The following is a 26,942-nucleotide window of genomic DNA, read 5'->3' as shown; positions in this document are numbered from 1 at the left end:
CGTAAAAATATTTTAAAGACAGCACAAATTAAAAATCAAACATAACATTATTTCTGCAAACTTTAATGCTTAATGAAAAGTAAAAATCAAATCTAATAGCTGTACCACTTTTTGGAAGTGATTTTGAAGTATGTTGTATGTATTGAATGATATGTTTTTATAGTGCAGAAAAGCATGATGAAAAAGAGAAATGAAGAAGAAGAAGAAGAGGAAGGAGAAGAAGAGGAAGAAGAAGAAGAAGGAAAATGAGAAAAAGAAGAAAAAGAAGAAGAAGAGGAAGGAGAAGAAGAGGAAGGAGAAGAAAAGGAAGAAGAAGAAGAAGAAGGAAAAGAAGAAGAAGAGAAGAAGAAGAAGAAGAAGAAGAAGAAGAAGAAGAAGAAGAAGAAGAAGAAAGAAGAAGAAGAAGAAGAAGAAGAAGAAGAAGAGAGAAGAAGAAGAAGAAGAAGAAGAAGAAGAAGAAAAAGAAGAAAAGAAGAAGAAAGAAGAAGAAAGAAGGAAGAGAGAAGAAAGAGAAGAAGAAGAAGAAGAAGAAAGAAGAAGAGAAGAAGAAGAGAAGAAGAAGAAGAAAAGAAGAAGAAGAAGAAGAAGAAGAAGAAGAAGAAGAAGAAGAAGAAGAAGAAGAAGAAGAAGAAGAAGAAGAAGAAAGAAGAAGAAGAAGAAGAAGAAGAAGAAGAAGAAGAAGAAGAAGAAGAAGAAGAAGAGAAAGATAAGGAATTGAGAGAAGATCTTTTTAAAGGATTGCATAAATAATCAAGAAATTTCAAAGTATTTGAAAATAATACTTTAAAAATATATATAAATAGCTCTTATTAAAATATCTCATGGTACTAAATTTGTTTTGAACTAAATACAGTTGCTTCTCCCCACAATCCTGATGTCTCCATTATCCGGACATGTTGCCCCAGGAATGGATTTTTTGTTCTTCATTTGTACACTTTAGGAACTGATTCCACTATCCAGATGTCTCTGTAATCCGGTAAAAATGATGGGAACAGAGTTGTTTGGATTGGAGAGATGTAACTGTATTAGCCTATACGTTCACTAAGTGCTTTAATAGATTCTGACATATCAATCTTGAAACAGCTGAAATATCTTTATCTTATTATGTTATGGAATTAATATTCTAGCTGCTAAATTACAACAATGTCTTAGATTGCTTAACATGGTATGAAAATTCCATAAACTTACCTACAACTTTAATTCGCCCAAGGCCAAAACCAGCCACGGCATTATCTGGTAAGGGGATCATGATATATTCTGTAGATGTTTGGCCATCTGAAAAAGTTTTTTTAAAAAATTAAATGTGGAATGAAACACAAATTACACATGACATAAGAATTGCCATTTTATATTTTTGTCAAAGGGAAAAAAAAACAAATCCTGCTTACTACTGTAATTTATTTTGATAAATATATCTATTCTGGTTGTTGGATGTAAGAAGGTTTGAGGGTGCAGAGCTGATACTTAGATATTGCTTTTTAGAATGCAAGCTATATGTTACAACATGTTTTCAATTGACATCATCTTTTTAATATACAATGCCCCACTTTTTAATATCAGAGTACAAAAATATACTATAAATAGTTGAAATATACTAAATGAGTAAAAAAAAAATAATTAAAAGCATTTAAAACAAATCAGTTTTCTACAGCTCAGACATTCATCAAACACGTCTAATGTAACGGAAATAGTCCATGTTGTCCAATGTCTTCGAATCAGAAGGTCCTGGATTTGAGTGCCGCTCTGAGCAGCACATATTTGAGTCCTTGGAAAAAGCTCTTTACTCACATTCTCACATGATGTCATGGCGTCATGACTTGCCGTACATGTTAAATGTAGCTGTTTGCTAGGGACACATTGTAATGCGCTTTGAGCACGTATAAAGGATATTGCATTATGTTATCAAAGAAAGCTCAAACTCAAGACGAAGCCAAAACATGAGGAACCCCAATAACAATGCAACCACCTGGCCAGCTATATTTGTGCCAAGTAATATTAGTATCTAGAGTTAAAATCTGCAAGTGAAGCATAGCACTCATTTTGTGCTGGATCAGTTGATAGGATACTTACTTCCTGAACACATGTAAAGTGAATGAGTATATTCTTTGATCACGCCTTCCCCCTGAGGTATAAAGAAAAGCAAAACAATTTTTAAAATCAAATTCAATCGACTGGGATAAATAATATGCTATGAACAAAAAGTGATTTTCATATCAAAGTTTACAAGACAGAGATATCCATATCTATTTTTCCTTCTTAAGGTTTGATTTTATTCAATTATATTCTGATATATGCAAAAATATAGGTAAAATTAAATAAATATATTTCCAAGTAAAGTAGAAATTTTGAACATTTAACATCAATACATTAACTTTTATAATTCAGTAGAAAATTTCTGATTAATACCCGATTTTGCTCCTATTTAAACATCAAAAGAATACATTTGTCACAAATTCTGTCCCTTAGTTAGGTCCAACAAAGTGAATACGATTATAATGACAACTTGCACATAAACAACATATCTCATGGCTTGATGGTTTTTGCTAGAGTACGAAACTCACAAACCGTACCAACTCATGCAAATGCCTGGATGACAGTACCGTGTGTTTCTATTTTTGTAATGATCATTTTGTCACCAATCAAGGTATGAATTAGGCAGCAAATGCACTCATTTAATAAAATGTGAAATGATAATATGGTGTGATAAAATACATGCAATGTTATGACATAATGCGACTAGATTGGTTGTTAAGAAATGATAAACATGTGAAATTGAAAGAGTAGCCAAAACATTAATTTCTACCGCATGAGAAATTTGTTTCTTAATTCTTGCCAGAGAAACATCACAAAGATCGTTTGGAATGACAAAAAAAAAATCAATAACACACTTTATAACTGTACATATTCATTCATTCATATCAAAATATATATCAAAAAGAATATCTTACTTTCACCAAGATCTTACGCTCTTCCTTATCGGTCTTTCCAGCATAGGCGGCACAAGCACCGGTGCTTCTTTTTTGTCGTCTTTTCATTGAGCCATTGCAATCAATTGATAAGATATCAGCCTATGTTGATAAAATAAGGGCAATATAAATGATTGGCAAAGAAGATTTTGTTGGGTTTTTAAAAATATAATCTTTTTTTAAAAATACGACATTCAACAAAATTTGTCTTTAAGCATCACGATTCACAAATTGAATAGATCCATTGTGATATATGACAATCTTATGTAGTTGTCTCCGTAATCAATTAACACTTTATTTTATGCTTTTACTATTGTATGAGAAGGAATATAAAACACATATTCAGGAATCTAAATGAATTTTGCTTGTAATGACGAATTATTTTAAGCTACTGCAAAAACGTCATCCAATTCAACAATATCAAAGTATGCATCAAAAAGCATCAAAACATTACCAGATTTTTACCTTGGACTGATTGAAATACATCAAATGCCTCAACAAAGTCAGTGAAATAAAGGTACCTCATTATACTAAATTAAATATATGTGGGGTGTTGGCTAAAAAGTTGATATTCAAAAATTGCCTCAAACTGTATTATTTTGTGACGATATGGTGATGAAAAATGAATCTACTGCTAGAAACATGAGATTATTTCTTCTATTTTGGAGGAAGAAAAAGGTGTTTGTAAAGAGAGAAAAATTATAAATTCATATTTCTGATTACTTCAATTTTAAATTCACTTTATGTCACCTATTTCATCTCGAGGTAATACTGGATTGAAGCATTGTCTCACAATTGTCTTAAGTACTTCACCAATGAACAAGCTAGCATATTTACTTCTATCTATCACTTTATTACCTGTGCTTCAATTTTGTGAGATCCAATCTGAGTGGGGGTGGCATCAATTTCAGCTGTGTATGTTTCACCCGGGCATAAACAAAAAGGTTTGTTTAGGTTTGAAGACCCAGATACTTTAAAAGCAGCTCCTGTATTTACTGAAACTTTTACCTGAATAATAATCGAGATTAGATATCATAAGTGGGATAAATATGCTGACTTTTAGGGGTGAAGAATGATCTGCACATGAAAATAATTAATGCTGTGTCTACATAATGAGTATAACGCATTGTAGAAAGTAAGAGTCAGATGTAGCTCACTGCATGGCTTGAGTTGATAAAACTTTGCAGATTTTTTTGTAGACCAATACTAAATCAGTCCTTTATGCTTTAGACAGGATGCTGGTCTGTTGCATAGTACATACCTGCCAACCCTTCCGCTTTTGGCGGAATCATTCCGATTTTCACCCTTCATTTCCGCCATTCCGCCAAAGTCTCTAAAATTCCGATTTTCAAAAATAATGACAATCAAAAGGAACATTTAAAAAAAAAAAAAAAAAAAAAAAAAAAAACACTCATAAGGAAAAGGTGAAAATAAAAGTATACGTTTAACGAGTTTCAAAAGGGAGGTAAGTAGGAAAATTAATCACCCCCCCCCACACACACACACACACACACACACTTCCACCTCTAACACACGTGATTGTGTTGCCAGCTGTGCAAGAATCCCGTTTTCATGTGTTAAGTGGCAAAGTTGGAGGTAATTTTGAGAGAGAATTATCCATTAGTAAAATTTGGCGGTTTATAGTGCTAGGTTTTGGCACATGCTTGATTCTGGCGCCCTTTCATTGTCTTCTTCAATCTTCAGCTGTTGGTCAGTTGTCAGTTGATTCAAAGTCGCACACATGCAATCATCGCTGGATTAATTTGTTGATTTTTTCTCTTCTTTCAAATTCATTATTTCTCTTGGAGTTTATTGACTTAGCATTTTGTGACATTCATCAGTAGATTGTGTTTTTATTTAATCAGGTTTGAGAACAATCTGACAATTTTGTGTAGATATTAATATTTCAGTTACGATTACTCGACTTCGTTGACTTTGGACTCTGTTGTGATTTGTGTCTTTGTATTTGTGGGAACGATCTAAAAATCAGCTGTCAAATGCAAAGAGTGCCTGTTACAGGCATTTGAAGCAGTAGATTACCACCATCTTTTCCGTGCAGTTCCCGGAATAAGAATAGAACTGCCGCTTTGCTTGCGTGTTGTAGAAGGCGACTAAATAGCTTGACCATGGTGATGCAGTGATTGTGGTAAGTAAAATTACAAATTCCGATTTTTTGTCTCAAATTCCGATTTTTTGATATTTTGATTCCACTTTTGGAATGTGAAGGGTTGGCAGCTATGCATAGTAACTTCTACCAGATCTAACAGAAATCATGGTGCCAAAATTTATCCCGGTTTTTATAGTGTTAAATGGACAATAGTAATTTGTTTGCTACCCTTTGTATAGAACGCTAGTCTATTGCAAAGTAATTTCCACCAGAACTAAGAGATCTAGCTACCCAATCACTTCTGGGTGGACAGGGAGTCATAAAAAATCTCTGCTTCTCTCAGGATTGGGCCAGGATCCTTTGCGTGTGAAGTGAGTGCTCTACCAACTGAGTTATCAGGACCCCTAAATATAACAGACCAAGCAACAAAATCACTGATGGATGATCTTTTCAATGGGTATACTGGTGGTGAAGTGTCTTGCTACCTGCTCAATCCAGGGACCTCATATCAATTTGCATTGTAAGTCCACAAACTTGCTGCTGCAACGTTATCAACATCACAATTATTACAAACATTAAAACCACCAAAACATATCTTTATTAAACAATTTGACACTACATTAAACAGTAGACCTTATATCAGGTAGCTCAGATTGTAAAATGTTAGATCAAAATGCGAACTGCTCTTGTTTTTCTCAAAAAAAATCTTGGCATATCTATTAAATCCATTTGTTCAAAGAGCCATGATTGAATACCTTGGTCTAAATTTGTAGAGAGTAGTTTGCAATAGATTTCTACCCTATCAAAAGAGTAGGCTAATTAGTGAGGATATACTCTGGCTTATTGGCCGAGATCTCTCTCTCTCACTCTCTTTCTCTCTCTCTCTCTCATTCTCTCTCTCTCTCTCTCTCTCTCTCTCTCTCAAACTCCTAAGTCTATTTGTATCTACCTTTAAGCAGGTTTCCACATAGTTATGGACTGTAAAAACAATTGGCAACTTTTCCCCTCTGACAGCTGATTCGGGTAAACCCAAGTGAATGAATAGAGGCTCAATGGTAATCAACTCTTGTAATGGGGAAACTCCAACACCTTTATCTCCGTTAACACAAATTGCATTTCCCTTCCAACTGGTCAACGTGTGTTCAGGTGCAGTATGAACGATATCCAATGATCCAGAATTTCTGAAGAATTGTTTCAAAGACACAACTATGAACCCATCGCCTCAGTCGTATAATATTATATTGAAATGAACAAGCTGAATTTAAATTTCTTTAAAGTCAATCAGAATTAAGAAATCTAGAAATTTTGTTGAAGTTTCAGAAACAATATTCACTCTCAACAATAAAGGCATTTACTCAAATTCTACAAATTCAGCTTAATATTTATTCCAATATAAAACCATTTAGAGACTATTGGTAACAAACGAGAGGATAATGGTGCACTCTTGATTAGACACATATTGTGGAAAAGATAGTCTCTAATCAATGGACAAATAACCCCTTTAAAATAGTTCAGAAAAGTGAGTGGAGCAGCACTTATGTTGATAATAACAAGAAATGAAGTGAGTAGGAAAGTGCCAGAAGACAATAGATTAAAAAAATGTCGCTGTTCAGGCGGTTCAAGGTAGACACAGAGTTTGATACTGCTTTTTTTGGGGAGAGGTGGAGAACTCAACAGTAGAGCCACGCTCTCCCCGGCCAGGCAGAGTTGTTGTACCAATTATACCTAATCCCCCATTGTCGCAAAAATTTTATTCTCTATTGTCTTCTGGTACTTTCCTATTCACTTCATTCCTTTCAAATAGTGTAAACTGCTTGTCTTGTTGTCTTAAGAACACGACCTCAAATTCTTAAAGAAAAAAAGATGTTTCAATCATACATAAAATATTTCATTGTATGGTTTGAATCCTAGAGAAAAAGTCAAGTGATAATGTTTGAGCCACTTAGGGAGCGTTCACATATTACGTCATCAGCTAGGGGGGGGAGGGGGGGTCTACCAAATGTTGACATGTGTTGACATGGGGGAGGGGGGGGGTCAGACCCAAGATGATGTCATCAAAACATAGGCAAATTAGGCCTATTTTATTAAATGCAAGCATTCCAAATAAATTAGCAAAAAGGTGAAAAATTAATTAAATGATGGAATCATCAAAACCGATTGAACTGCTCAAACTGCTTGCTACCATTCAGTTTTGATTCTGAAAAGTTTTCTTCATCAATCATTTGATTTGGTTGTGTCTAGTTTATTAAATATATTTTGGAGTTTTCATCTGAAGAATGAGTAATAGTATTAGTAAAACACATCTCTATGCCACCACCTGTACCACTTGCTTCATGTGATGATGGTTTGGAGATAGGCAATAATGGAAGATTTGGAAGCCTATTTCAAAGTTTGTTCCTTTCAAAACAGCTAAAGATAAATTGCTATGATGAGTATTGCCCATCTCTCAAGAGACAAGATGGGAAAGGGGTATCACTTCTCAAAAGGCGAACTTGCCCTAAATGTTCATTGTATCACTCCTCGATCACAGCAATGAAAGACCATTCACGAAAATGCGGCATACAAGAAGAACAGCAAATGGGAGAAAGTGATGACGATGAAGATGAAATTGATGATACTATTTATAGTACATTGCCAGAGCTCCAAGGCAGAAACATTTTTGAATCAATTAATTTTATGTTTGGAAATTGAAACAGAAATTCATTCCACTAAAAGACTAATATGCTATAATAATTTGCCTCCTATACTATTTTAAATTACACTTTCTGAAATTTTTTTAATAGCACCTGCACCAAGTAGCCTAATTTAAATAATGTTTGTTAGATTTTATCTTTGCAAATTTAAATTTTATGTCCCCATTGTATCGTAAAACATAAATTATCAACAGTTTCTGAAATTAATAAAATGTCTGAATGTGTTTTATCAAACGTTGATAATCAATGTTTATGGTTTGAAAAATGAATAATAAATATTGTGAAATTAAAGTTATCTTTTAGTTTTTATTAAATTAGATGACGTCATCATCTGTTGGGGGAGGGGGGGGGGGGTCAGGTCAATGATGACAAGTGATGACTTGGGGGAGGGGGGGGGTCTAAAAAGGGCAAATTTTTGATGACGTAATATGTGAACGCTCCCTTACTTGCCCACCATTATAAATATAATAAAAATCAGCATTTTCTGATGAATTTTTGGTAACATAAATAACTCTGATGATACAGCAAGGATGATCATAGCTACGGTAAAGATATTGATGACCATGATGAGGATGATGATGATGATGATGCACCCACCCAACTACCTCCACATCCCATAGCCAGGTGTCAGGGATATGGGAGTCAAAGTTATCAATGAAGTGGTCATGGTGGTGCTCCACATTGAAGTGGTCGCTCACAGCCTGAGGGGGGTGGTGGGCTGACATGTGCATGGAGAAACCAAACCCTGAAATCATATAGCAACAACTTAATATAAAGCCACCAAGACATTAGTGTTCCTCCGAAGAAATTACAAATCAAATTAACAAATTTGAATGATAAAAAAAAAGAAAAAATCTTGAGCTTTTATATAGAACAATATCCACTAAACATGCTCAAAGCGCTTTACAGGTGGTCCCTGACCAACAGCAACACGTAACATGTAGAACAAGACATGACACCTGTTAGGCGATATTACAATTTTTTCCAACAGACAACACGGTTGATGGCCAGGTACTCATTTTACACCTGAGTATGGTGAGAGAATGTGAGTAATGAGCCTTTTCCAAGGACTGAACTATGCGCCGAGTGAGGCTCGAACCCAGGACCTTCCGATCCAAAAACGAGTGTCATACCACAAGCCCACATAGCCGCACATACAGGGCACTGGTCTTAGCACTTGTTCAACTTACCAGTCTGGTTGGAGCCCTCACATTTTTCTTTTTCTTTTTGTTCTATTGTAGCAAGAAAGAAGTGATTAATAAAATTACAAGGAGTATATCTAATCGCGTCTGTGCAATTAATTTGGATATTTTACTTTTACTTTGGCCTTTTGTCCCACCAGGAGCATAGGCCATCAACGAAGGTCCTCCACTTTTTTCTATCCTGTGCCATCCCTTCCAGACCTCTCCATGTCTGGCCCGAACGCTGGGTATCTGCTTCTACATCTCAGGTGGTCTGTGGCCAGCTCTTCTTTCATTTTCCCTGTGGATTCCAGGTCAAGCTTGCAGAGTGATGCTTGTTGTAGGGTTTTCTAAGAGTGTGACCGATTTGGATATACAATACTATATTTAGATTTCACTACGCAAAAGTTTGTTTATCAAGCATTTTTGTTTGTAACAGAGAGAAGTGATATGTAAAAAATGTGGCAACCTATTTCTCTACTCACCGTTTGAAACTGGAGCAATCATCTTACAGGGCCGTGTCTCTAGTTTTAAGTTTGTAAGAACTATAATTCCAGTTGACTGAGAGAGAATAGTGAGAAAACACAAAATACAGTAATTACAGTCTCGAAAACTGAATAAATATTTTAGTATAGATCAAAATGAATAATAATGAACCTCTCATTGGTGAATCAACTAAATATATTGTTTTGTCAATACTTTCCATAACTTGTGATATGTCCTTTATTAAAAGTGCCAATTTATTAAACCAAGTGATTACTATTTCACTATGTGTCAAAATAAATCTAAATTAATCATTTTTAGTCATCAATTTATAATCATTCCTGAAGTAAGCAAGAATCAGGGAGTAAATAATACAGGCCTGTAAATGGTTGGTGAAAAAATTGTCTGAACTTTTTGAACACGTGAAAATAGACACAACAGGACAAAAATATGGACACAACACAGATATGACACGTCAATTGACTAGTCAAATCATGTCACTTTCCCCTACTTCTTTATAACGCAGTCCTTATTTTATGGTATCAAAAAAAAAAATCCCAATTATTTGAGGTCCCAGATCTGAGTTAGTTGTAAAATGAAAGGAAGAGAACAATTCCTACCCTTTTGAAGGATGTGTATCTAGACGTCTAGTGCTCGACACGGGAAGCTGTGCATCTTCGCTCCTGTTTGTGTTAAATGTTTACGCTGCTGATTCTTTTGTTTATTTGGATTAATTCTTATAGAAGAAGAAGAAGAAGAAGAAGAAGAAGAAGAAGAAGAAGAAGAAGAAGACGACGAAGAAGAAGACGACGAAGAAGAAGAAGAGGTGGTGCGGTGGTGTGAGAGCTTTCGAAGAAAAATAATTATTTCGCATTATTTTTTTCCGTCTCACATCAGGACCGAACCAAAGAAATATAGAGACTGAGAAATAAGAACCGGAGATATGCATGTGTGTTGGTAGCAAAATAGAGAGAAACCTTCAGGTCCGGTTCGACACACTTCTGTGTGCGTTATTTACTGACTATGTGTGTGTGTGTGAAGACGATTTGCGCGAACTTCGAGACCTCTCTCTCGTAGGCGGTGGCACAGTAGCCAAGCAGTGAATACATAAATGTCTAGCGGAGCGTGTAGGTGGCATGATAATATTATAGCTAACTGATAGACGGCATGTTTTGTCTTTGATGCAACAAATAAAAAGTTTTTTTGTTTTGTTTTTTTTTTAAGTCGGCATTTGAAACGGAATAAAATCTAATTTTTTCGAGGAACGAAATAAAAGTCTTTTATTTTCTTTTTTATTGGTTCTGTCCTTTGGCGTTACGAATTCTATTTTAACTATTCTCTTTTATTTTTTATTTTTTTAGCACTTATAGATTAAAATCGTACTGTCGGAAATCCGACAATAGACGGAAGATTTACAGGCCTGATAATAATTGTCTGTTCTTCTTTTTTAGGGAGTAGTCTATGGCTAAGTAGACTCAGAACAACTATACATGAGCTTAGAACATGAAAGAAATTGATGCAATCAATTTGATTAAACAGACCCTCTGACACCAAGGCAGCAGCATAATGTTCACCAAATGGTGTGTAATGATATGAGTTACTTTTCACATAATTAAATGAATAAGATTATTATCCCCCAATTTGCTCTCTTTGGAAAAACAAGGGTTATTCCTGTTGACATCAGACGTTTGTGTGATGTATTATCTATATTTCTTCGTAAAAAGTCTAATGCTGCTGTGCGGAAGGGTATAATATTTTTTTTTTAATTTTTAATGAATAAAGTGCTATTGAATGACCCCATGTATGTCAGACACCTGTAACCAAATATCAGTTTTCATGCAGTTTTTGTAAGCTATATGCAAGCCATCACCTCGATCAACTATTATGTCCATGTGAACCAAATGGTAAAAAGTGGTCATAGATAAGACAAATTACATTTTAGTTCCTAAAAAATCAATATTCTTCTCTTCCAACATAAAAGTGTTAACACAAGTCTCATATAATTGGCTATAAATTAAATTTTCACCATCCAAACCCTCCTGACATATGGATCACAAATGAAGTTGTAAAAACCCTGTTCACTTGTTTGGTTTTGACATTATCCTACAGGGTAAAGAGCATCAGATCGCATGTGTAGTCTCGAAGTAAACTCACCTTGAAGGCTTGGATGGAGTCCACATAGTCAGAATGTTTGTATCCATGGACATCCTTTTCTGATTGACAAAATGTTGTGCACAAGAAGTTGTATTTAAATGATGATAAACTTTATAAATCTGTGTGGTGGCTTAGGAAAACATACCAAATGTCCCAGAACCTAGTTTTGAGCTAGAAGGTTATAAAGGTAAAAATAGATTTCTTTTAAAAAACCGAGATTTAACCATTTAACTTTCATTTCCCAAGATCGTTCTTTTCGTATGTTATGTCTTTATATATTTTTAATGGGTAAGTAGAAGAGTATTGCTTTGAAATATGCATAAAATTTGACCAAAAAATGCACTTCACCCGATCTAATTTAACTCATGATTTACCACAAAAAATTTGGCATGTTTGGCAATGTTTTAGAAATAGCATAAAGTGCCTAAACAATAACAGATCCCCAGGCGAAGATGAAATTCCCGCTGAACTGCTGAAATGCGGTACCCTCTCCCTGGATCTGAGCATTGCAAACATAATGAACAAAACATTCTCAACACACAAAGACTGGGACATAAACAGCGGTGTCCTAATTACAATACAAAAACCAGGAAAAACGAAAGGACCCGTAAACAACCTGCGCCCAATAACATTACTGAATACCATAAGAAAAACACTGTCAACTATTGTCCTCAACAGAATTAGACCGAAAATAGAAAATTATCTATCACATAGCCAAAGCGGGTTTCGCCAAGACCGAAGCACATCGGACGTTGTATGGACACATAAATGGTTGGCAGCAAAGGCACTCAAAGAAAACATATCCATAACAATAACCGGAATCGATATGTCCGCAGCCTTTGATACGATCGACAGAGGAAAACTTTTGGAGATATTAACAGAAATAGTAGACGAAGACGAGCTCCGAATAATCCGATTTCTCCTCAGCAACACAAAGATACAACCAAGGATATACGGGGCCACAAAACAGACGCAGTTCGAAAGTAACATCGGGACCCCCAAGGAGATAGTCTGAGCCCGATTCTGTTCACAATATACTTAGAACACGCTCTGAAAGAAGTTCGAAAAGTCATTCCAAAACCAACGACTCATATTGAGAATGCAATCCCTAGAGAAATCGCCTATGCAGATGATGTCGATTTTATTGGATCAACACCAGCAAATATAGACATCATACAAAATACCCTCATGAAATATAACCTCCAAGTCAATGCCAATAAAACCGAATTTACAACAATATCGAGGAACAAAGAGGAATGGAAAAGAACAAAGAAAGTCGGCTCACTAATTGGAGACACCGAGGATGTACAAAGAAGAAAACAGCTATCAAACGCCGCACTCAGTAAACTCACCAATGTATGGATTAGAGGTGACAAAATAAAGAGAAAAACCAAACTGAAACTGTACCATGCTCTTGTAAAACCGGTACTTCTGTATAACTGCGGCACTTGGGCGTTGACAAAATCCGAAGAAGAACATCTGGATGCCTTCCATCGCACACAGCTAAGAAGGGTACTGGACATCAAATACCCCAAAAAGATCTCAAATGAATCACTCTATAAGATCACAAAAGAAAGACCAATCTCCCTTGACATTTTACAACAACGATGGCAACTTTTCGGTCACATACTACGCAGGGACAAAAACATACCAGCAAACCAAGCCATGTCGGGATACTTCCAAAAACACGGGAACCTTTTCAGAGGAAGACCGATCACAACACTCCCCGTGATCCTAAACAAAAACCTCACAACACTTGGACAAAGCATTAGTCTCATAACGGCAGGGGACCTTGAAAATCTGAGAACCCTAGCAGAGGACCGGCAATATTGGAGACACCTCACACAGGAAATACTGGAAACAGCCAAGGCGACCCGATCTTTCGGTCGAGACGCGAAAGGCATCTAAGTCAAGTAAGTCAATGTTTGGCATTATTATTTTTGGCATTATCTCTGTTACACTGTTATCTGTTGTGGGCACAAGTACTTATTTTTAAATAACTTCATATTGAAGATTCTGTTATTTTTATGTTGATTACATTAGATTATGTTGTTTTAACATTAAAGCTGATTTCATTAAAATGTTTTTGTTCCCAGCTACCTTTATCTAACCATATCTCAAAAACTAATGAAGGTATTGACAAAATTTAAAGACCATTAGGATCAGGCATTTGGTATATGTTCCTAGGCCAACACACATCTCTTTAACTTCTCTATAATCATAGTTCCTGTCATCACATATAAGCCTATTCAAACCAGTGAACAATACACTTGTGATCAATCATCTTCCCTCCTACAAAAAAAGCTTCAAAGTTAGTGTTGTCATTTACTATTTATGCAATGTTACTTTTATAACTTTCATATTAATATTATATTCAATTTCCAAGATCACGTCTTTTATCTACTAATGTTCATTTATATATTTATCTATTTATTTATTTATCTATTTATGCATCTATATTTCTATTTATTCATTTATTCATAGAATTGTTTTATTCATTAATTTAATTTTTTTTTCACATCTTAATTGTATATTTGTAACTTCAATGATGAAGACCAAAGGTTTATGACATTTATTTTATGTTATTTCTTTTGATATAAACCCTTCATGACTTTTATTTTCTTTGCCATTATCAACTCCCATAGACACCTTTATACTCACTATCTACTACATTTGTCATGAATTCGGAATACTTTTCAGTTTAAAACTTACCATAGAATTCCCTGGCTTGTTTCTCACAGTGTTTGTCACTGTGGTCATGGTGAGTGGAATGAGTTGACCAATGATTATCCTCAATACTCAAAGCTTCAAGCTTGTGCAGTATCTTGTGAGAAAATTAAACCCCATTAGAAAACATAAAAATACATCAAATACATTCCTCCTGAATACATTTGATTTAAGATTTTCCATTTCCATTAGATATCATTGTTCTGTTTAACTTTTTTTCGATCTTTAGTTTTTGTTTGGATGGTTTAGACTGTCTTGTTTATTTGATATTTGTTTGTATTGTTAAGTTGTTTTTTTGGGGTTTTTTTGGTTTAATTTTTAAGTGGAGGGGGTAAGTGATCTAAGATACCGATATAGTCAAATTATCACACAAATAATATAGAAAAATTTAGATTATATAATCATATGTGACCTGTCTCTGATTGCTTGCAACAAAAAATGAGTGGTAAAATCAAATATTATTTCAAGTACATGGTGCACAAAATATTTGTATTAATTCAATATGGTCTTGTGTCTCCTAATGGTTGGATAAATAATTCATGAAACAAACTATTTAAAAACCTTTTTGCAATAAAACGTTGGTTTGTCTCCAAAGAAAAAATATCAAGGATGTAAATGTTTGATTGGAGAAATGAATAGGGTGATCATAAAAAGTTTAATTTCATAAATTTTATAGAATCTAACGATGCATTTGTAATAATCATTAAAAGTCATATAATATTTCAATCTGCGAAAAAACATAATTAAAAAATCAGTTTTCATACATGCAAAAACATACAACTTAGACTGTAATATCTCTCTCTGAAGTACATCATTTGTCACAAACTACCTTTATGAAAAGTGGAGATTGATAATAACATCATTCATATTTACCTTAGCTTCAAGTATCATTGCTGAAATGCCTCTTTTAAAATAAATTGCATAATTTCTTTCATTATTTATATGAATCATGAAATCATTAAAAATTAAGTAAGCAAAATTTACATAAACTGAAAACATGATCTGGAATTGATTGCTTACATTACCTTCAAAAAATAACTGTAGATATTGTAAGCCTTGTTTAAAGACCATGTGTTATTATTCTATAGTTTTTATCCCCTCAACTCTTAGCTTTTTGCTGGTTTCTTGTTTACATATTTGATAAACTTGAATTCTACTTACAGTATCCATTGTGATCTGGTGGTTTCCTTTCATGTCGATACCCTCTTTGTCCACGACACCCAGACCACAAATTGAACCTGGTTCTGCTTCCAAATTGATGAGAATGTCGTCCCCAGGAAAAACGTTGGTTTGATTGAAAGTCATTTTCACCTTGACAAAAAGTTTTGTATTTTTCATTTAGTCATATAGGTTATATGCCATTATTTACAATTACAATAATAAATTGAGATCTTATGTTGCTATTATTATAAAGATTATCATTATAATTAAAATAATTATTATTTGATATAGCGACAGTATCCACAAATAGTGCTCAGAGGTGCTTTAGAATAGTTTTTTTTGGTATCACACAAGTTCATTCATTCGACTACATGAAATATCATGATTTGGTTTTATAGAAAAATTTTCAATGAAATCAATGGCATTAATTAAAGTGATAGTAAGCTGCTGGAAGTTGTGGACTGTAAAAAGTAATGAACAAAAATGGATATAAAACAGCTTAGAAAAAGAACAAAGTACCAAACATGGAATGTTTCAGGCTCACTACCCTTTTTCAGCCAAGAACAAAAAATAGTAAAAACATTATCATTTAAAATCAAGACAAATGGCAGAAAAGTTTTTGGCACATCTTGTCAGTGAGTACACTCTTGAAATAGCATTAATTAATAATGATTTTCAGACTTAAGATATATTTTCAAGGAAAAGAACTTTTCATCTTTCCCACTCTAGATTTTTAAATTTTGCTGCAAGCTGTTTAAAATGTGTTGTAAGGAGACTATCTGCTTTGCTTAGGATATGATTCTAAAGGGATCATGCAGAGATTTACAAAATACTTTGAAGTTTTGAAGGTCTGTTATATACTATCTTTGACTAAAAATGCAACAACAGCTTAAAGCAAATGGCAAGAACCACAATTAAGTTAAAGGGGAAATGAATTACAATTAATTGAATCTTTGATATGATGTTGTGACGGTGGTAGATCCAGTGCTAAACCAGAAGAAAAAAATTAGAAAGAGCATTATCGCACAGGCCAGGCAATTTATAACCAATTTCAGATCTCAATCTCTCACTCCCATAATTTCATTAAAGTTTGCAGTGATTTAAGCTGAATCCATTATATGACCATGCATCAAAATTTACCTTGTTATCAAAACATGGGTCCACATCAAATTCCTTGGTGTCTGCAACAACTTCTCCATCAACCAAGACGTGGTGAATGATGACACTAAACTTGGGAGACATCATCGGAGTGACTGGGATGTTCAGTTCAAAGCTGGATACAATGTCGGCCTCATACTTGGATCGGATGACAGGCTGCTCAAAGTCACGGAGGGGTTTCTTTTTGTTCTCTTTAAACATAGAAATTGGTAGACAATCGAAGGCAAAATGGTATAAAATGAATAAAGACTTACCCTTTAAAAATGCACTAATTTAGTGGGTGCAATATTTAGCCCTCTGTCTCACCATGTGAATGGTATAGATGATTGGAAAAATGAATAGGGTGATCACAAAAAGTTTAATTTCTTCAATTTATAGAACTTTAGGATGCGGTTGCAATAATCATTACAAGTCACATCATTTTTCAATCAGAAAAAAAATATCAGTATTCATCCATCCAATACCTTTTAATTTTAATACCGTACGGATTAATTACTTTAGACTTAAGGGGAACACTGCACTTATCTTTTGAACAAAACTTATAATATCATTGTTAATGGCAAAATTTCAACTGAATCTTATTTTAAAATTTTGTTCCACAAAAAGGAATAAAGTCAAAGGGCTTTAATTACAGAAGCCTTCATGTTATCATCTTTTTGCCAGTAACTTCACAAACCCATGCAAGCCCATCATTGGTCTTCTATGAATCTTACCTGTCCCCGACAAAAGGGAGGAAACAGCATCAACAGCACCTGCACGATGAGTAGGAGCTGGTGGAAGGGAGTGGGGAATGAGACAATTTATCTCATGATCAACACCTCGTTTGTGCCCTGGGTGATGGGAGTCATATTTGAAGTGGACAATGTCTGCCTTCATCTCTTTTCCTCTAGCTATCACCTGGTGATTAGTGGTAAAGATATGGAAACAAAAAAAAAACATTAGATTGACCAAAGATCAAAGGAAGTACTTATTGCTCCAGCACATTACTTAAAAATAAATATCAATAATGGGGAACAACAACCTTCTGATATGTCTATGAGGTGGGAGTACTTGTGTTGAATCGGTCCAACATATTAGATAGTGATTCCTCTCATTATTTTGAATACATACAATTTCTTTAAATATCTATAAACCATGTTCTTAATGAATTCCACAATAAGTGAGCAAAATAAACAAGATATTAAATTAAGAAAATATTTCTCCATGTCAAAATAAAAAGCGCCATGGCGCTCTCCTAAGAAATAAAAAAATGTATTGTGTATTAAGACAATAGAAATTGAGTTCAAATTTTATTCAACACTATTACCTGGTATCTGAACTCTACATCTGTATAAGCTTGTGTGGTGAAAGGAATTCTCATGTTGAAGTTCTCCCCACATTTGTGTTTTTCCTCCGTCCATGGTATTTGAATATAGCTGAACGAGGGAGAAAACCATTGTTTGATTACAGTATGGGCTTCTGGTGAATACATTCCCTTGGCTGGTACTATGTGATCCAGAGCTTTAGCCTGTAGAAATAAGAAAAAAAACTTGAGCTTTTATACACCGCACTACTAATCTAATGAGCCCAAGGTGCTTTATAAAGGTTCACAAGACAAGAGCGTCTCTGACTTAACATGCAAGACACATACACCTGTATGGCATGATTATATATTTTTTTTATTCGACAGGGGCTATTACTAGCTTTAAACTTTATAATCAAAATTTAATCGCATTGGAATTGTCATATCAAATTTCTATTTTTTTTAAAATTTAATTTTAATAATCAGAGTAATCGGGAACTTAGAATTGACCAGATTTGGAATATCCAAACTAAAACTGCAACATCATGTTTCCATTCACAGAACACATTTGGGGGTCAAGGTAGCTCAGATGGTATGGCATTCCCTTGTCCGTCCAGCAGTGATTGGGTAGATGAGTTTATTAGATCTGATTGAATGTACTATCGAAGGGTAAAGAAACCATGATAAACTCCGGGTCCATGTGTCTTATGACTCTGAAAAAAAAACTACTAGACAACTTAAGCAGCCTCTTTGTCTCACTCATTTGCCTTCGGAAAAACCCTTTTGAAAAAGACTGACTACCTTAGTCAAAGTCAATCCGATTGTCAATAAGAGATGGAATCATAGAGATGGTCCTGTGTGTACATCCAGGTTGGAAAAAAAATTGTAATACATTTTTCCACTGAAAAATTTATATCTGGTCAAGATCAAACACTATCTAGTACAACTTAAAAAGTGTGTGGTTAATAGGGATAGCACAGTGTTTAAAATAGACAATGGCTTTACCGTAAGAGTGATAGATGGTGTGTCTCTGCCAAATTCTCCACATATGGCATAAGTGATAACACCAGACTCATCAGATGTAAAATTGGCAGCATATACAATCTTGGCTTTTGAGTCAAAGGCAGCCACGTGAATCCTTTCACCTTTGGCAGGCTGCCCATCTGATTTATACACTAATACCTGTTGATAAAATTGGCAGAGAAAATAATATAATCTTTAGTTTAAAAAAAAAAGGCTGGCACTGTAAACAAATAATTCAAAACAGTCGGGATAAGCAAAATTTAAACAAAGGTTACAATTCATTAGTTTTTTTAGATATTTATTCCTGTTTATACGTTCCACCAAATGCTGAAAAATGTCAGTATTTACGAATGTCAAATACTTATGAGCGTGGACATCAAACAGTTAGTAGAGAACATTTTGTCAACAATCTAGTCTCTAATTCTTTTTTTTTTAATGTTGATATAGACAAAGGTCTTCATACTTTATTTACGGTCATTCATTCTATATTTTATTTGACACTAAGATAGTATGAATGGAAAAGTGCAAGCAATGGCAATGAGAAGAAATGATATTATATAGCTAATTTAAATGAGTTTTAAAAAGGATTTTTCCTTAATACATACTTACTTACTTACTTACTTATCCAAACCAGCGACCACCTGAGCTCTAGCCCTTCGGTCTTGTGCCATGACGTAGAATTACTTAATACATAATTGAGATATGTTTTAAGGTTTTATATAAAAATATCAAGACTTTGCAAAACTTTTTTTCCAAAACAACAGCATGAAATATAAAATGTTTACTTTTCCATGAAACGGTAAACCTGGTTTGAAGTATCCATTGGAATCATCTTTGAATATCATGTCTATCTCTTTGGAAGTTAAAGAAGGTCCTAGACTGGTTTTGTTGACAACTGATCCACTGTTGATCTCTGTCACTGATGCTTCAATCTTTAGCTGCCAACCATTGTGATGAATATGGTCTTCACCACCTCGAAGATCAGTGACATCAATAGTGAAATTGTGGCAGCCGTTTATCTGGTTAATAGAAACAGAAATGATAAAATGATGGTAAAATATTTGGTATAGATGTATCAGCCATTGGTAAAGAAAATTTGAAAAGGGTAAATATTGTGTTTAGACAGAGCGTGAAACGAACTGCTCAACAATGTTTTAATTCATCACTTTGCTCGTCAAATACGGTTTTAGATTTACAAGATATCTCTTCTCTAAACCATGTACTTTATATATATATATATATATATATATATATATATATATATATATATATATATATATTATATATATATATATATATATATATATATATATAAACATTGAAATATATTAATAGTTTGACTTTACAACGTGTTATCGAGCATTGCTTCATCAGAAGAGGTTTCTCCTGATGAGACAACGCTCATACAACGTTGTAGAAGTCAAACTATCTTAATTATATTCAAATGTTTATAAATAGCTCCTTTTATACTAAAGTCGAGCACTATTATTTCATGGTTTTTGTTTTATAATTATATATATATATATATATATATATATATATATATATATATATATATATATATATATATATATATATATATATATATATAATTATATATGGAGAGTGGGAAATAATTGTTACATTTCATCCATTTGGAATTTGTAAAAGTAAAAGTAATATCATAAATAAACCTGAAAATGAGTCAAACTTTACTTTGATAATGCAATCTTTGTAATATGCAACACCTTCAATGGAGGAACCTCTATTATCATAACCCTCCTTAAATAAATAATATTTCGAACCTCTTTTGTTATTTTTGGGGGCGAAGTGGCAGAGTGTAACCACTTGCATTGCATTGCATGGTGACCAAAAAGGTCCCAGGTTCAAGCCCTGCATCAGGCACTTTCATTTTTTTTCCTTGGACAAGATTATTAACCACCAATTTGCTCACTTGACAACATGGGTGATTCCTGTTGTCATCAGACATATTGATTGATGAATTATTTATATTCCTTCGTGGAATGCCTAGGTGACGATATCTTATGTCGTGGCGGAGGGGTATAATTTATATTTTTATATTGTTATGGTCACTAAAAATCATATAAGCCTCAATGGTTTTCTAAAAATTTTCCCCTGAGTCTCTCATTTCGGAATACGTTTTTCATTTTTTAAAAAGCATGGATAAATATGAAAATTGACTCTTCTTGGTTGAAAATGTTCCACTCCAAAGTGACCAAGCAAAACAGAAACAAATTTGCTTTTTATTGATAGTGCAGTCACATCAAGCACTTGCACTCAACGACATCAAACTACTTTTCTTCCCTGTAAATACTACATCAATGGTGCAACCAAATGACTAAAGCATGATTAAGGCAGCCAGATGAGATATCTCAAATCACAATTATGTTTTCATTATCAACCACAGACAAATTCTTGACTGACTTGCTATGAATTTATGAAACAAGCCACAGTTGTGGAGGCAATCTCCTAACTTGCTTTACTCCGGAAAAGCAAGATAGCACATAATGCTTCCTTACACTGAATTTTGTTGTTCCATAAATAAATGTATGATCCTATTGTTTTGAATAATCTGTCCCTTTTACCAGATATAAACAATCATTTTACCTATCTCTCATAAAATTTATTGAGATAGTAAGAAGTGAGTTTGGGTGAATCATTTGTCTCAAAACAGTGTTATGTTGGGAACAGTACATGATGATTAAAATTGATTATAAGCTAAACTTATAAAATTTGAATTAAATTTGTGGAGAGTGGACTTGAAAAAAGTAGATTTCTTCATTCGGATCATTTGGACTTAAAAATCAATTTTCTTCTTAAAAAAAAAAAAACTTGGAGAATTTATATAACACAACATCCATTAACTTTCTCAGCGCAGAGGCTATATTTGCATTTCCGTCGCAAAATGGCTGACACCTGATTGAGGCAGCATGAGATTGATAAGCTAAGACAAAGCAACAGTCAAATTCAGCGCAAAATCTCAATTAAAATACCCCCTAGGGCCAATTTAATGTTCTGATGAAAGAAATTATACCATTGGTTCAATTTATAGTACTTTTGTAGAAAGTAGGATTGGGTTAGAATATTATTTTTTGCCTTTCAAGTCTGGCCGCACTGTGTGGCCATTGGCAAGTAGAACAGATTCTGCTCTGGCCGCACAGTGCGGCCAATGGCACTGAAAGAGTTAAATGAGCTCAAATCATTTTATATGGGGTCACTAGCCAACAACATTACTTAACATGTAGGACAAGATGTGACACCTGTAATGCAATATCATAACTTTTTTCCCCCTTTTTTCCTTATTCTATACCTGAGTATAGTGAGAAAATGTGAGTAAAGACTCAACTATGCACTGCTCAAATCAGGACTCAAACCGTTAATTATCAGTCCAAAGGTGAGTGTCATATCACAAGACCACTTAACCAGATCTAATTAATTCGAATAATATAACAGATTAATTATGTGGATTACATATAAGAGAAAACTTGCCTTATGCTGAAAGCATTTTTTTTTTCATCTACAAGCATATTTGACAGTATATTTTCTATTTCATATTTGCCGTTACCTCAAGATGGTGATAATGACAAAGCTTCTCATCATGAAGATTTTCATGGAAGTCAGGATGCAGATCAAAGTTAGGAATGCCATATAATACAGTCAAGTTGTGTTTGTCAGCTATGCTGTGAGAAGCAGCACTCAAGTCCACAGGCACTCTATGATCACCATGCTCATTACCATGATTATCAGTTCCGCAGACCTTCAAATCAAGGTAACCATGTACATCTTTGCCATAAGAATAACTGTGGATTTAATACAAAGAAAAATAGTACAAGAATATTATTTCAGCATTTTTTGCAACACAAGAAAAAGAAAGTCAAAACCACAACCCCTTTCGTTAATGATATTGACGCAATGTTTTTAAGTAAAATGCTCGCATCATCTGACTGCCTGATGAAATACTATGTGTAGTCTTAAACATTTATAGTTTGAAGGATCAAATTTTAATAAGAACTAGTAACCCAACTGGTGGTCTAAAAACAATAACAAAGAGCTGAGTGAGGTTAACTTTATTCCTTTTATAAATAGAGTTAAACTTGTGCTTGTGGCCATTTGTACAAATCAGCCACCCGCCCTTTGCTGCTTTTTCTCTATTTTATTATTGCTTAAGGTGGCCATTCTGCTGCCACTTTTTCAATTTTTGGGATGAAAAAAAACCCTTTGGACTTGGAAAAGGCTGCCAGATGATAACTCTAATTAGCAAAATTAAACCCATTCTTACTGGTGCTTAAAAGATCCAGAAATGATACAGTAATGTATTAAGAAATTAATAATGAATGAATGAATGTACGAATGACGAGTCACTTTTGTAACTCTTGTGACTGTATGAAACCTTTGGTGAAAAGAGAAACGTCTTCCGTAGTAAATAGAAAACGAATAAGCTGTGTTTCGTGTTCCATTGATTTAGATCTCCTTTTATCATCACCATCTTACCAAAAATACAACATTGGCGACGAGGATTAACAAGTAAGCTAGTAGATTCAAGCTTCCTAGACCATATTTCAAGCAAACTAAGATGAATTTCGGCCAGATAGAGCAGTTTGACGTTAGCAAAGAGTCCTTCTCGGAATACTCCGAAAGAGTAGAACTATACTTCGTGGCAAATCAGATCGAAGACAAAAATAGACAAACTGCAATATTTCTCACGATTATCGGTCCATCAAACTTCAGGCTACTAAGGAATCTGGCTACACCAAGAAACATCAAAGAACTAAAACTAGATGAACTTTGCCAGCTGATGAAAAATCACTTCGAGCCAAAACCATTGAAATATGTGCAACGTACCCGGTTCGAAAATAGGATCAGGGCACCAACAGAATCCATCAATCAATACATTGCGTCACTGAGGCAACTGAGTGAATACTGTGAATTCGGCACAACACTGGATGAACGTCTGTGCGAGCGACTGGTGAGGGGGATCAATGATGAAAAGATTCAGCGCAGACTACTTTCTGAGACTGATCTCACATTCCAGAAAGCAGTCACAATCGCCCAAGCTGTGACCACATCAGAAACAGGAGCAAAAGATTTGCTAACAGCAGGCCCCCACCAAGACCATAAGATACACCATCTTCATCAACACCGCTACAACAACAATGACCACGCCAACAAACCTAAACACAAAACTTTCACCAACCCGAGTTCAACGTCACAGTCTCACACATCATCGAAATGCCAACGCTGTGGCAGTGACCACCGAGGCACTCCGTGCAAATGTTTTCATTGTAACAAAGTGGGGCACCTGTCCAAGGTATGTAAATCGAAAAACAGACCCAACCACCAACCTCAGCATCATAAACCATCGTCACACACAGCTAAAAACGACACTAGGAATCATCGATCGTATTATGTATCAGAAGACCAAAATCACCATCAACATCATCACAATGTCGATCACCCTGAATCAAATGCATACGACCTTTTCAACATGGAACAGGACTTAAAAACACACACACCGGTGTGGTTACCGCTTCAAATCGAAGGGAAGGAAGTGTCATTCCAGCTTGACACAGGCGCATCAGCAACTATACTACCGAAAACAACATACGACAACTTATTGTTACATACACCTCTAAAACCATCAACTGTTGTCCTGAAAACATATACAGGAGACACCGTACAGATTTGCGGACAATGTGGTGTGAATGTCCAGTACCAACAACAGCAAGCAACCAACCTGCCTCTACTCATCGTTGAAATCGCTGGTCCACCACTACTTGGAAGAAACTGGTTGGAGACCATCCAACTCAACTGGAACAGCATCTTCCACACCAACGCTAAAACACACGCACAGGAACTCCAATCAATGGTTTCCAAATACAACGTGTTCAACGACAATGCTGGGTTACTAAACAACCACACCCAACACATCTTCCTGAAAGAAAACGCCACACCCATCTTCAAAAAAGCACGCCATCCACCATTTGCTCTTCGGGACAAAATCGAAAGAGAATTACGTCTAGAAAATAACAACATCATTGAGAACATCAATTACTCAGACTGGGCAACACCAATCGTACCCATTCTCAAATCTGATTCGACACTCCGCATATGTGGGGATTATAAAGTGGTTGCAAAGGAAGAACATCCAATTCCGAGGATAGAAGAGTTGGCCAACAGGCTTGCACATGGTGAGAAGTTTTCAACCATCGACTTCAGCCATGCGTATACTCACCTTCTTGTCGACCCTGTAGCCAAAATGTCACGACGATCAACACGCATTGTGGTCTTTATACCATATGGCATATCTTCGTGCCCAGCCATCTTTCAACGGGTAATGGAATCTGTCTTCAAGGATATCCCAAACACAGTGATCTACTTCGACAATCTGTATCTCACTGGCGCCAACGATGCACAACACTTCGAAACACTTGAAGCCGTGTTGAAGCGCTGTGAAGAAAGGGGACTGAACGTAAAAAGGGCTAAATGTGAATTCCTGCAGGATGAAATCGATTTCCTTGGATACCGCCTCACAAAAAATGGCATCGCTCCACAATCTAAGAAAATTGAAGCTGTACGAAAGGCACCTGCACCAACCTCAATCCAAGAACTACGAGCCTACCTTGGAATGATCAACTACTATTCCAAATTTCTACCCAACATATCACACCGTCTTGCACCACTATACGATTTACTAAAGAAAGGAAGCACCTGGAAATGGACATCAGCTGAGCAATCAGCCTTCGACGATTCGAAATCGTGTTTAATGTCCACGGAGCTACTGGTTCATTTCGACCCCAACATCTCTGTTGTCGTTACCTGCGATGCCTCACCAAGAGGCGTATCAGCGATTCTTTCGCACCGTTTCAACAATGGGAATGAACAACCTATCGCATTTGCTTCCAGATCGTTGGATAAAGCAGAACGAAATTACTCCCAACTGGACAAAGAAGCGTTATCTATCATTTTTGGATTAAGAAAATTTCACAAATACGTTTTTGGACGACATATTACGATCAACACCGACCATAAGCCACTATTGTGTCTTTTCGGAGAAAACAAACCATTACCTGACCACGCATCATCGCGAGTACAAAGATGGGCGGTCATTCTGAGCGCGTACGACTACCAACTGAAACACGTCCCAGGTCAACGCAACAACGCAGATGCACTCAGTCGTCTACCGCTGCCTGAAGTAGCAGCACCTACGCCGTTTCCTGAAGATCTTCACCAGATCTTCCAGGTCATCGACAACCTACCCATCTCCAGTACCACCATCGCATCGGAAACCACCACCGACCCTGTACTTCGTCAGGTGTATCAAATCGTCGCACATGGTCATCCATGGCCCACTACAATTAGCGAACAACTTAGACCCTTTTTCGCACGCAAGCTCGAATTGAGCATCGACAATGGATGCCTGCTGTGGGGTACGCGTATCATCGTTCCAACGTCTCTTCAACGGGATATTCTTTCACTCATCCATGAGGATCACATCGGAATTGTTCGGATAAAAATGCTTGCCAGAAGTTACGTGTGGTGGCCCAAAATTGATATGGATATCGAATTCTGTGCGAAATCGTGTGCCAATTGCCAGAGTTTTAGGAACGTACCCGCTCACTCACCCCTACAATCATGGAACTGGCCAACCAAACCCTGGAGTCGTCTTCACATTGATTTCGCTGGCCCATTCTTAGGTCATATGTTCTTAATTATTGTGGATGCGCACTCTAAATGGCTAGAAATTCGCATTATGAAACGGATTACCTCAGCGGATACTATTTTTCAACTTCGTCATGTGTTCGCAACTCATGGATTACCCGATAAAATTGGTTCGGACAATGGTCCATCGTTTGTCAGCGAAGAGTTTCAAAATTTCTTTCGGTTCAACGGCATAGAACACATCAAATCGACACCATACCACCCATCTACAAACGGCCTAGCTGAAAGAGCAGTTGCCACCTTCAAGTCGGCGATGAAGAAAATGAACAATGGTAGTGTTCCTGAACG

The 26,942-nt window shown here is 35.5% G+C and overlaps 1 protein-coding gene across 1 annotated transcript in view; it reads right to left on the bottom strand.

Annotated features, from left to right (window-relative positions):
* The window catches only part of LOC144970393 (murinoglobulin-1-like), a 90,804-nt gene that overhangs the window by 45,583 nt on the left and 18,279 nt on the right, over positions 1–26,942 (bottom strand). Inside the window, exons 8-23 of the mRNA XM_078909975.1 lie at positions 22,501–22,735; positions 19,721–19,954; positions 18,918–19,094; positions 17,937–18,137; positions 17,344–17,527; positions 16,613–16,821; positions 15,473–15,622; positions 14,297–14,408; positions 11,585–11,643; positions 9,433–9,508; positions 8,364–8,511; positions 6,023–6,254; positions 3,825–3,974; positions 2,949–3,068; positions 2,071–2,122; positions 1,189–1,275 (exon numbers count right to left, since the gene is read on the bottom strand). Of these exons, the coding sequence (XP_078766101.1) occupies positions 1,189–1,275; positions 2,071–2,122; positions 2,949–3,068; positions 3,825–3,974; positions 6,023–6,254; positions 8,364–8,511; positions 9,433–9,508; positions 11,585–11,643; positions 14,297–14,408; positions 15,473–15,622; positions 16,613–16,821; positions 17,344–17,527; positions 17,937–18,137; positions 18,918–19,094; positions 19,721–19,954; positions 22,501–22,735 (2,426 nt within the window). The remainder of the gene's footprint in view (positions 1–1,188; positions 1,276–2,070; positions 2,123–2,948; positions 3,069–3,824; positions 3,975–6,022; positions 6,255–8,363; positions 8,512–9,432; positions 9,509–11,584; positions 11,644–14,296; positions 14,409–15,472; positions 15,623–16,612; positions 16,822–17,343; positions 17,528–17,936; positions 18,138–18,917; positions 19,095–19,720; positions 19,955–22,500; positions 22,736–26,942) is intronic.

Source organism: Berghia stephanieae, chromosome 4 (genome assembly GCF_034508935.2).
Source record: "Berghia stephanieae isolate SIO BIC M18660-M18661 chromosome 4, UCSD_Bste_1.3, whole genome shotgun sequence".
NCBI lineage: Eukaryota > Metazoa > Mollusca > Gastropoda > Nudibranchia > Aeolidiidae > Berghia > Berghia stephanieae.
The sequence above is the reverse complement of the archived record's forward strand: the minus strand, read 5'-3'. Positions and strand labels throughout refer to the sequence as shown.